Source organism: Ambystoma mexicanum, chromosome 4p, assembly GCF_040938575.1.
Source record: "Ambystoma mexicanum isolate Mex_15411 chromosome 4p, UKY_AmexF1_1, whole genome shotgun sequence".
In the NCBI taxonomy this organism is placed as follows: Eukaryota; Metazoa; Chordata; class Amphibia; order Caudata; family Ambystomatidae; genus Ambystoma; species Ambystoma mexicanum.
The window spans coordinates 979381606-979393763 of NC_090927.1; the positions used below are offsets into that span (position 1 = coordinate 979381606).

The window sequence follows — 12158 nt, forward strand, 5'->3', positions numbered from 1 at the left end:
ATCATTCCCAGAATCAAGGCATTGTCTAAATCTATGGGTGCACACATTTTTAAAGGAGAAATTCCTACACTTTAGCATCACCAATTCCAAGGAAAAGCTCAAAACAATGCCAGTGTCTGAAGTGCGACTGCTGTAACGTTGTCCACTTCATACATGCCCGCACAAAAAGCTCACCCCAAGCAGTGCCTTTGCGTGTAAGTGATACGCCCCTTCTTTTGCCTGTCGCCACCTACCCCGCCCGCCCCCTAAATATGATCCCTGTTGACCGGGCTTGGGGTAAAGGGGGCGGTGAGATGGGTATATGGTTAATACAGCGCTAGAGGCCGACCTTTCAGATCCTGGTGGGAGAGCGCTAGGAATGCGAGGGGAGGAGGGGGGGGGGTCACACGTGTATGCGAGGAAGCAAGGCGATGCTGGAGCAAGAGGCACTAGACATGAAGGGGGAAAGAAGCAGGCGCTGCGGGTGATGCGCGAGAGGCAGCTGAGGTGTAACAGAGCTGCGCGAACACGCCAAGACTGCGGGGTCTCTACGGGGTCTCCACGGGGTCCAGGTTCGGAGTTGGACACTTTGGACGCCGCGCACTGTGTCCCCCGCGGGGAATGGACAATAATGAAAACCAGGGGGCTCAAGTCAACAGATAGAGAGAATAGAGGGGCAGCAATGCCACGCCATCTTAGTTATCTAGGTGGCACTTAGGCCGACCCCTGGCCGGTTGGAAGAGCCGAGGGGGAAACCGAAATGTAGACGAGAGAAAGGGGGGGGCATGCGAATGGGGAAATAAAGGGGTATGGGCTGATGCAGCAGATAAAATATAGACCCTTGGGGGGAAAAGCTATAGGGAGGGGTATTGGGGAAGTAAGATGTCATAGAAGTGAGACGAGGCCGCGGCCTTGCGGTGATCCGTGAGGAGAGAAGAGACAGGGGTGGATGGGGACTTCGAACTGAGGAGTGTAAAGGGTCGCTTCACAAAGCGGAAGGTGGTACTCCCCCGCAATGCAGATGTCTAATTTACCCAGGAGTAAAATCCACAGAAGAAAGGGAGAGCGAAACTTAGCAAACGCGGCGCGAACCTACCCTTCTGGTGCCCGTAGCATAGAGGCCAGAGTACTGTGCATTTGTATTTCTCTCGGGTACATATTGTTCAGGTGTAAATTACTGGTGTAAATGTAGGGTGTAAATAAATTGCCGCTGTATACTGAAGGACTCGGAGGAAGTCCTGGGAATTGATGAGATCGGGCAGGTCTGCGGGTCGTCCCTCTATCCCAGGAGGGGGGCCGCGGCTGGCTCCCGCATGCCCCGGCGCTCAGGCGCCTCCTCTCCCACCGGCCCCGGAGCGGTGCCCGGCCACACAATGGGCATATTAGGTAACGTGTTAACTTCGTGATTCCGCCATTGAGGCTCGTTTGACTGCCCCCAAACAGAGAAGGCCACTGGCCTCCCCGCTAAACGAAGCGGACAGCTGCTGTGCCCAGGCGAGTGGGTGGAGGGGAGGGGCGAGGGCGAGACAACTTCTAACACAATCTTTAAACAGCGTCTTTGGGCACCCCTGGCTGGTGAGGCGGGAGTCCAGCAGCTCATGAGTGGGAGGCTGGAAGAGCGCGAGTGTGTGTGTTGGGGGGGGGGGGATGCGGGGGCCTGTGTAAGTACAAGCCCCACTAGCCACCTGCCCATTAATTCCCCAGTGACCCGGCAAACAGGGTAGCATGGGAATTCGGATATCACGCAAGAGCTACAGGGGAAGGGGGTCTCCGCCCTCCCACCCCACCAGCGCCAGCTTGGGCTGTCACTGGCCCTCCCAGGGTTACGCACATGGAGACTGCACACGGAGGCGCTCCCTCTGAGACATCGCGAGAGCTCCGAATAGACTTCTCAGACCTGACAGTGGCTCAGAGAGGAACTGCGGGAGGGTCCAGGCGTCACTAAACAGGGGCATTTCGTGTGTGATAACGCACTGCCATTATCTAAAAATCCACGGGTCGTTTTCGTTCAATCTTAGGTTTTACCTACTCTCTGAAAAGTTTATTTGCAAAAAATGCACCTCACCTGTAAGCTTCGAAACGTGTACAATGCGTCGTCAATGCCTCGTTGTCTTTGATGTAGTGGGATGCAGCCAGACCGTTTCTTCATTCAGAACCTTTTCCACAACAGCGCGTATCATTGGGCGAAAAGGCAATAAGTATAGCTGGCTAGCGCCCAGAAGACTCAATTTGGACGGAGTATGAACACTGAAAAAAAGTAGACTTCACTTTCGATTTCTTAATAAAAACGAATACCTGTATTATTTTTATGTAGTTTGTTGCTGCGCTTTTTGCCGTTTCACGGAGCTGCAGAAAAACTAGCTTTAGAGCCCACTTCCATGGCATCACATATGTCGATCCTGCCAGGATGAAATGCTGAGTCAATCCTTTCCTATCACCAACCTGTGACAGCATGAAGGATGGCCGGCTCAGCTACACATACCGAACTCACAGAGCTATCTTATAAGGCGTGTCCATCTTGTATCTCACACTTAGCACGCAATACTCTCGTAACGCCTTAGGTGCACTCACAGCTAATTGTGTTTTTATGTGTACATCGTGGCAGTGCGATTTTATTGTGGCAAACACAAGATACGTGCTGGGTAATTCAATCAATACACTCAAAGGAACACCTGCTTCCGATCACGCCACGTCTAAGTTTTAAAACAGCTACTGGTGTTCCGCCCTGTGCACGAAGCGGTCAAATGCTCGCTGCACTTGCCTGTTTTTTAAGCAGCGTGCATTTAGCATATATAACACGCAGTTCCCGAGGGACGGCTAGCGGTGTCCATGCTTTGGAATAAGCCATTAAGATATTTGTGTTAATTTACTCTGCCTAAGAAATGGAGCATCGCCGTGCAGGCAGAATTAAACTGACCTCCGAGTTCTGCATTTGCCCGCCACAAGGATGGCTTAAAAAGAACTGAATGTAGGAAGTTCAAACGGATGAATGCCGCATAAAAAGAAAGCACGAAAAACAGGGACATCGCGATGTGCTTTCATGAGCGGTGCTAGCTCGGCGTCCTCATTGTGTGATCCTCGTCACATCTCTCGTGGCTCGGTCCCAGGGTCTGCCAACACTGGGGTTGCTCCAGTATTAAAGTAAATACATAACATTGCCCCCTCTAGTACCGTTGGCGGAGTTGTGCTTCCCCAATACGGGAGGAAAGGCGTTCCGTAGGAAGGAAGCCGGTCTCGATCCCATGGTATTTCTTTGGGACCAGCTTGAAGTTTCCCGGTCCAGATGCCAGGGGGGGCATTTTTTCCTCATCGCAGAGGCTACCCTTTGCCCTCTCGCACGTTAAACCGGCCCCCCTCGCCACTTCACACACTGGAGTCGCAGCGTTTAAAAAGCGGGCTCTGCTGTGCATGTGTGAAGCGAGGGCTGCCAGCTTCAGAGTGTTGCTAAACTTCGCGCAGAGGCCCCAGGTTGTCACGTGTAAAGAGGGCCTGGGTAGTTTCCTTGGGCTCATGGTCTTGGGTGTAGTTTTTGCTACCGCAGTGTCGTATACACGAGTCGGGTGACAGATGCCGATGGTAAGAGGACCAGGCGAGGGAGTAGAAACGGGCCAATGCAGACTAGCAGATAAAGTTCGTATATAACACGGCTAAGCTGGTTTTAAAGCATTTGAGCCTGTAACCTCAGCCTGGAGATTACACACGCCGCTGTTGAGATTTTGCACCCGCCCTTTGCAGTCGGGTGCCTTTATATATCGTTACTAGTTTTGAACAGTGCCACGCGTTTCAGACTTGGGGCCCGTGCTGCTATAATGGCCGTCGCCGGGGTATACGGCCTTGGCTACTGCGGCCCGTGCTGCTATAATGGCCGACGCCGGGGTATACGGCCTTGGCTACTGCGGCCCGTGCTGCTATAATGGCCGACGCCGGGGTATACGGCCTTGGCTACTGGGGCCCGTGCTGCTATAATGGCCGACGCCGGGGTATGCGGCCTTGGCTACTGCGGCCCGTGCTGCTATAATGGCCGACGCCGGGGTATGCGGCCTTGGCTACTGCGGCCCGTGCTGCTATAATGGCCGACGCCGGGGTATGCGGCCTTGGCTACTGCGGCCCGTGCTGCTATAATGGCCGACGCCGGGGTATGCGGCCTTGGCTACTGGGGCCTGTGCTGCTATAATGACCGTCGCCGAGGTCTGTGGCGCTATTGGGGCCCGTGCTGCTATCAATCAATAATGGCCGTCGCCGGGGTCTGCCGCCTTGGCTATTGGGGCCCCGTGCTGCTATAATGGCCTTCGCCGGGGTCTGCCGCCTTGGCTATCGAGCTTGCCACCTGTGTGAACGCTCTGTTGGGAGCGATGCTGTTGGGTGCAGGTGCAGCTCTGGGTCATTGCCGCTGCTGCCTCTTCTGCATTTGGCGCCGATATCACCCAGGGTCATTGTAGATGCTACATCAAGGTGCAGTTTAGGACCCCGTGCACCGGGAGGCAGGGATGCACTGCCCTACTTACTGTACTGTGCAGCATGAACGGAGCCCTGAACTGCACCGAGTGGTGCCAGCCTTGACCCGCCCGGGTCATGGGATAGCTGAGGGGTGCCCGTCTCCTCAGCGGTCCCTGGAGCCCCCTTTAGGCGCAGGCCCTGCTTTTCAGCAGGGAAACGGTTTTGCAGCCGGGCACAGCGTGGGGCTCCCGGGCCCTTTTTGTGTGCCGTAATTGCTTAAGGATATATGGCAGCTTCGATTACTGTAATTACCGTCAGAGGCCGCTGAAAGAAGTCAGTTGGGATTTGCGGGGCCGCTGGACGGGGTCTGCCGCCACCCAGGCAGGGAGCAGGGGGGCACGGCTATGCGACGGCGGGGAATGGGGGCAAGGCTGACTCTCAGCACCAGCGCAGGCCCAGTCCCTCTACCTGAGGCCATGTGTGAGTGCGTGTGGGGGTGCATTTACAGGGCAGGCCCAGCCTTGCAGCCAGGGGGAGCCTTGGCAGGCCCCATATACCAGTGCACGTGGGAAACCCCAACACAGAATGGCGGGGGGTGGGGAGGGCTGTCTCAGGATCTGGAAGATATACATCAAACTTCGGAGTGGGGGGGGGGGCGCTGTCCTTGGCGCATAACTCGACTGGAGGCCGAGGTAACCTCTCCAGCGCACGTGTCCACACAGGCCCCTCCATACTGCCCCCCCCCCCCCCATTTAACGGTACAGGTGCACCTACCAGCGGCGGAGAGCTCTGCAGGCATCCAACAACTAGACGCCAACCAAGTTTCCGTCCCAACACTCCTTGCCCCAATCCTTCCCTAAGTGGGGGCTTTGAAAGCCCGTCTTGTACTCGCTCCTTCGCGCTCTTTGTTTGGGAACGGACCGTAAACACTTAGGGCCTAATTCACAGAAGCATTATTTTATTATGGCAAAACCCCATTGGAAAAGTTATGTGAATATCTGTATCCCACCCACCCTTTCGCGTTACATTTTCAATGAATTCACGCGCGCTGCACTTCTGCACAATAGGGGCTGCCAATGACTAATGTTGCAAACGTTTAACTCCTGCAGGTACCCCTAGTTTCGAGGGCGTGCAGAAAAAGTGAAAGTCGTATATTAAATAAATACGCATGCAACAACAACCCTTTGCATATGACATACTGAAAGCTGCAACATAGCCCAGTGGGTTAATGCACCCGCTTGAGCGAACTGCGTTTTATCTGCATGTCACAATGCATGGCCAGTCAACCTTCCATCTTTCCCCGGGCCTTACAATTCATATTTTGAAGTGCCTTATTAAGACACGTCGATGGCAGCGTTCGAGAGTCATAAAACGGAGGCATCAGGAACTAAATTAAAGGTTGTAATTGAATCCGCTCACATCTCCCTCTCTGGATCTCGCTCACTCGATGCGGAAGTCTATTTACCAGCCCCACACCGGTATTTTGAAATAAATGTTTTTATGACAGAAATATGAATCGCCCTTTAAATCCACAAGAATTCACAGACAATCCTAGAAAACGCGCATAGAAACACAGGTCCTTCTGCCTCCTGTGATAAACCGACGCGACAGGGCCATTATTGTCCGTGGGTGCAAATAACCGTGAGGGCTCATAAAGAAACGCAAGCTTAACTGCGTGTCATGTTAACCAAAAATAAAAAAAATGCTAACATCTTCACAGAAGTGCTAGATCGGGAATCATTAGCGCCAATGGCGTTTCTTTTATGTTCCGTGGCATACAAGGGGCATCTAAGCTTCTGGCGCCCGCAGGAGTCACTGAAGTGTAGCAAACGCGATTTTCGCCCTCCTCCCTTTTGACTTTTGCAGAAATCCCCCGGGTCGAAGAATACGCGCTGATCCCTTTCGGTCCCGGCCTGGGACCTGGGTGACGCGCTAAGCGGCGGCACAATGCGCTTTCTGGGAGTTCCCACCAAGCTGCGCTGACCTGTCCGGCCGCAACTTCTCCTCCCAAGGCCCTCGGAAACACCGGGGCCGCCGCGCCGAGGGATGGGGGGGGGGGGGGCAACCTTGCCGTGACTTCTGAACGCGCACCGCGCCCTGTAACGGGGTAAACATCAGAGGAGGCCAGGAAAGGGAGACATATAGAGGCGAGCATCACCCAGCATACGTTTGGGATACATGTACCCATTTGCATCAAGAAAAACAGGCAAAAAAACCGCCCTTGCAATACAACATAGACTAAAAGGCCCCCTCTTCATTTTAAAATCGCGGATTGCTTTTTTTTCAACATTGCGATTTACCACACAACATTCGTGTTTTCTCTTCAGTTCAAGCCTTTTGGTCTAAAACGGAGTCGCACACTTAAGTATAAGCGACCTATTGCCCGAGGCCAACAACTCGGCCCTGCCAGACTCCGAGTAGAGAGAGGGGGTCAACCCACCCCGTGCACGCGCAGCCCCAAACTCCGCAGACCTGGCAGGTGTTTCTCCTCCTGGGCACACTCACAGCGAACCCCAAAGCAGCCCGCCAATGAACACTGACCCGCTATTGCGTCTTGAAATGGACCTCGGAATAGTGAGGCCTACGCTGCTTGCAGCGCATGGGACGAGGGGTCCCTGGCGGCTCTTCACACGCGCGTTGACTTCCTCGGCATCCTATGTCTAGTGTATTTACTGGCACCAGATCTGATGGCGGTGGGTTGTTGCAGATGCGCTTTTATTCTGTGTTTAGGTTGCAATTAAATGAAAGCGAAAAGAATGAACAAGGAATGTGCTAAGGCCGGCAATCAGCTGGGAAGTGGCCCCAGCGGAACCTGAAAAAGTCACTGTCCTTGCCCCCCGACACTGGCAGAAGCTACAAAAAAGAGTGAAGGCCGATGCGGATCGCGTCTCACAGGCAGACTCGCAAACAGCCATCGCGGCCCTCCTTTGCATTCCTAGCTATGAGTGGATTAGGATCTCAGGGAGAAAATGTGACTTTTAAATTGTTTCTGCCCTCTCTCGGCTTATTGGACGTTGGCGGGCCCTGGTATGTGCTGGGAAGAATTACAGAGAAAAGCCGCCGGGTCCTGCGCTGCTCACACCATCCACGTGCCGCTTAAGACGTCTTTAAAAAAATCACCATGGGAAGTGACAGATTTGGGGAGTCGATGCCCTTTAAACTTAAACCTATCGAAAAAAAAGCGGCCTACATGCCATCTACTGGGAGCTGAGCACAGACACGGGCAGCTTTCCCACTGAGAGCAAAGTGCACGCGAGTCTGTAATACCGAGTACCACTGGCGCTATATCGACAGACACAGCATTGACTTGGTGAGTAGGCAGGTGCAAGTGCATACTGGGGCCCACATCTAAGAGTGAAACCTCCCCCTCGACTAAAGGAGGTGAGAGTTCTTCAGCGAGTGATCACTTTTTTAACTTCAATTAAATCGATTGGCGTACAAACCTCGTAAAGAGTTGGGGACAGAGGAAAGTGCGAAAAAGAAACTATGCAAAACGTAACAAAAATCGAAACAAGCAGACAGAACACAACATACAAATACACAAAATAAACAAATAAGGAGGAATGAACCAAAAACTCTAAAAAGCCAAGCAAAGGAAGAAACATTGGGACAGCCGAGGGCAGCCCCGAGGCCGCCGCCACGCACACGTTACCCACTTGTTGAGCCCGCTGGTTTGCTCATCCTGTCCGGTCTGCGGATTCTCGGCGGTCTTTGGGGGGGGGGGGGGGGAGGTGGTAGGGTCTTTCCTCGGTCGCCCTGTGAAGGCCTGCCCGGGTTAGTTAAGGTCCTCCCTACTATGCCCCACTCAGCCTCGGGGCAGGGGCGCCTCCACGGCAGCACCTGGGCTCTCTCGCCGACCAGGGTGGCTGACTGGCCACGCAATTTCTTGTTTGTATTTCCCAAAACGACAACTCCTTTGCAGTATCCCCTTGAGCCAGGAGAAAAGGGGGACGTGGGGTTGCGTCACGTGTATGGCAGCCCTAATACTAATTCATAAAGCACCCGAGAGCAGAGAGCACGCACAGGGCGCCGAAGATTAGAGGGAGGCTGGCGGGCTGCTGCTCCTCGGAGGTGAGCCAGAGGTGCCCTGAAGTTCACTCCCCGGCGTGTGACTTTCTGCTTCGAGCTGCAGCCCCTATAATAATAATCCGGAGGGAGAGGAGCCGCCACAGGAGGGGGAGGAGGCGGCTGGGGCTCCCCCACTTTGCCCACTTGGCTCTCCCCTCCTGTCCCCAACTCCGTGGGGACGTCAGCGCTGCGCGGGAGGCGGTAGGAGGGGGATGCTAATGATATGAATGGCACATCCAGCAGGCGGTAGGGGCTGCCACCGCCGGCTCCCAAGCACTGTCTGCGGTGACGGGCGCCGGCGGGTGCTCCCCAGAAGCCCCTATAGGTGGAGGTGTCATTTCAAGCATTTGTTGTAAAATAATCAGAGGTAAGAGCGGTGCCGAGAGCGGACAGTTTCCAGGCGCCGATGATGCACCGACTGCGTCAAGAGCGTTATAGGAAGGGAGAAGCGTTATACGTGGAGAAAGCCGCATTTTGCACTTGCTGACTTTGGTCTTTCTCTGCGCCTATACCAACCGAAGAACCCGATTAATATGTTTTGCTAATGAAAACAGTTAATATACCTGTCAAAAAACTGCCACTCTTTCCATCAGAATGTACACATCGAGGCTAGTATTGTTCATATATGTATAGGGGGGCCGGAGGTTGTGGGTCGGCGGTGAAAGTTTAAGCATCCCCACGTAACACCTCGTGGTTATATATTGACCTCGGCAAGTGTCGTATGTCTGTAGTAGTTCTGTAGCTGTGTGGGCGTGCCGTGTTTGATCTCTGCTCCTGTTGTGTGTGTCAGTGTGTTGTGTTTGTATAGTGCGATCGATGCATGTCCGAGTGAATTTTCAGTTTGGGTGTCTGCAGTGAAGTGCATTTATGTATGCTTGTGTATGATTTACATTGCCTTTTGTCAACCTACTGAACACAGGCACATACAGTGTTAGTGTGTTGTGTTTGTACAGTGCAGTGCAGGCGTGTGTGAAGTTTATGTTTGGGTGTGTGCGGGGCATGATGTGTATGCATGATAGTGTATGGTTAACTTGGACGTTTTACTCCTTACTGAAGAAACACACAAACACACACTTACAGAATACACGGACGACCGCAAAACATGTAAAAACTGTTCTATCAGTCTAGTTGCGACTTCAACACTCTGCTCTAATGCGAAAGTAACACAACTGTCCAACTATAATAACTCATTGCGGCTGGATTGTGATGTGAATTCCAGCCACTACTAAAGCATGAAATTAAAAAGTGCTCAGATGTACAGATGTTTTCTTCTGAGTGGTCTGTGATATTTCACTGCTATTGATAGCAGGCAGTTGTGGTTATATGTTTATTTGGGACACTGCTGGAGTTTAGTGCACTCATGTTGTCACCTTTCTGCCTCCTGACACTTATTTTAAACCACAAATGTGGCTTCAAATCCATTGGATTAATTCTCCTTCCACTATTTGGTTGCAGCACATTAGTGTTTTTTTTAAACCCTTGACAGGTTCCACGTTTCTCCAAGTTATGAACAAATGGAAAACATCCTGCATCAGCCAGAGAGTGAGACCAAATAGTGAGGGGGATAGAAGAGGGATCAAGTATTATAAAGAAATAACACCGTCTACCAAATGTAAAAAGGATATTGCAACTTATCTCAGAGTTCTGTGACTTCACGATGAGACTGTGACTTTGATGTCACTCCTCAATTTGGTCACGGAACTTGGCCTTGACGTCATATCCGTTTGGCGTATGGTAGGGGGTCCAGTATCACGTTTACAAGCACCTGTAAATACACTTCTTGTTACAGTTCAATTGTGAAGCCACCATGTATCCTGCCAGATCCGGCACACTGCGTAAATGCTTTGAACAGAACATCAGCTGTCAATTCAACACACTATCAAAGAGATCAGTAGATTTTCTGGTTTCTTTATCCGTACTGATATTCTGTCAATTCGTGGCCACTAGATTATAGGGAGACATTTATGGTGCACTGTTTATTTACTGCAGGCCGGAACCTTTATATTGGAGAGCAGGCATTAGTTGCATGTTATCACTCATTTAAAGCTACAAAACTGCATTGTAAATACATGTTTGTTCAAGTGATTAACAAATGTGTGTTCAGTATTTTACAAGATGGACATTGGTGTTTTTTTTCTTTCGCACCCATTCATCATGCATTATGTATTTCTGCATCTTTAAGATCCCCTGCCTCAGAGCGAAAAAGAGACCAGGGCCTTATTCACGAAGTGGTTTTGAATGGGCGATTCACATTGAAAAACGCTTTGTGAATCAGGCCCCAAGTGTTAAGAGGACAACGGTGTGACTAAATATTAGAAGGAATAAAATAACCCGAGCATTCCTAAAACGCGGCTTGGAACTTTTACTAGCGTTAGAACACACAACAGGAGCGTTACTGCCTTATTCCATTTTCTTGAGTGGTTGAATCTACCCCCTACCTACCTACCCTACCTGCATTGGTGAGCCTAAAGCTACTCTGCGCGGGCTGTTGAAAACGTTATTTGGTGCCCTCTGGATGGTCTTGAAAAGCTTGATGAATACAGTTACTGGTCATGGGGAGAGTACCGTATGTATAGATGTAGCACTAGTACCATCTATCATTACCCAGACAATCTGAATCCCCACAGGGTCGACCCATCCTTTCCCCCTTCCTAGGTTCATTAAAGGAGTACACATAATTAATACACGGATGGATCAGATGTGCGTGTCTGCCGTGATGCACAGAATACTTGCTAGTGGAGCTAATATTACATGGACCAGGGGTTAGCCACATAAAAACAACCTTACCGTGTACAAATACACCAAAAAAAGATCGGACTTACTTGATCGTTTTTTGGAGACAGTAGAGAGCCCCGGGTTCCGTCTATGGCGCATTAAATTCAAGAGCACTGTTCATGATAACATGGATCATATACAGTTAATTTTCAAAAAATGATATGGTGTAACAAACACGTTCCATCAACTAACAACTGTGAAACGTCTGTGTAGTACGCATCTTATGATCTACCATTGTTATTCAAAACTCGCTGTAAATGATCCATGTTAGCATAAATAAAGCTCCTGGGTTCAAAAAAATATTGAGACCATCGCAGAGTCCTCACCTCTGTACCCACAATGGAAATCAAATCCAATTGATAAAATGAACCCCTTTAAAATTGGATAAAAAATAGCAAGTCTTTCATGATGTAAAAGTACACGTGTTGAACGTGGGCAATGAAACTAAATGGAGTACACGTTTATACAATGCACACACGCACTGCCGCAGTCAGCGTTCACAAGGCGCGAGCCGAGAAGGGGGAGCATCATTCCCTAGGCCCAGAGGTCGGGACCGAGTTGCTTTCGTGCCTAGGAACGTCACAGCTTATGCTGGCCTGGCAGGCACGGCCGGCCCAACTCCCTGAACTGCTCTAGCTATTCTTGCCGTTATGGGGGGCATGGTAGGGTCGAGCCCCTCCCTCTCAGAAACAAAGGCGCAATCAAGACTGGGCAGGTTAAGAAAGACTACTTAAAAACACATTAAAGCGTAACTGGTCAGCACAGGAAAAGAGTGAAGAGGCGGTCATGACAAGAACGCGGGTGAGTGGAATTTTCACACGTTACAATATAACAGCTGACTTAAATGATTCACACGGCGTTTCCCTATGGAATTACACCATTATAAAAAGCTTCCGTGA

General features: G+C 51.2%; 1 protein-coding gene across 1 annotated transcript in view; it reads right to left on the reverse strand.

Annotated features, from left to right (window-relative positions):
* The window catches only part of NR2E1 (nuclear receptor subfamily 2 group E member 1), an 88132-nt gene extending 79728 nt beyond the window's left edge, over positions 1-8404 (reverse strand). The window contains exon 1 of the mRNA XM_069606552.1: positions 8073-8404. Within this exon, the coding sequence (XP_069462653.1) occupies positions 8073-8097 (25 nt within the window). The 5' untranslated portion in view covers positions 8098-8404. The remainder of the gene's footprint in view (positions 1-8072) is intronic.
* Positions 8405-12158: the final 3754 nt, after the last annotated feature.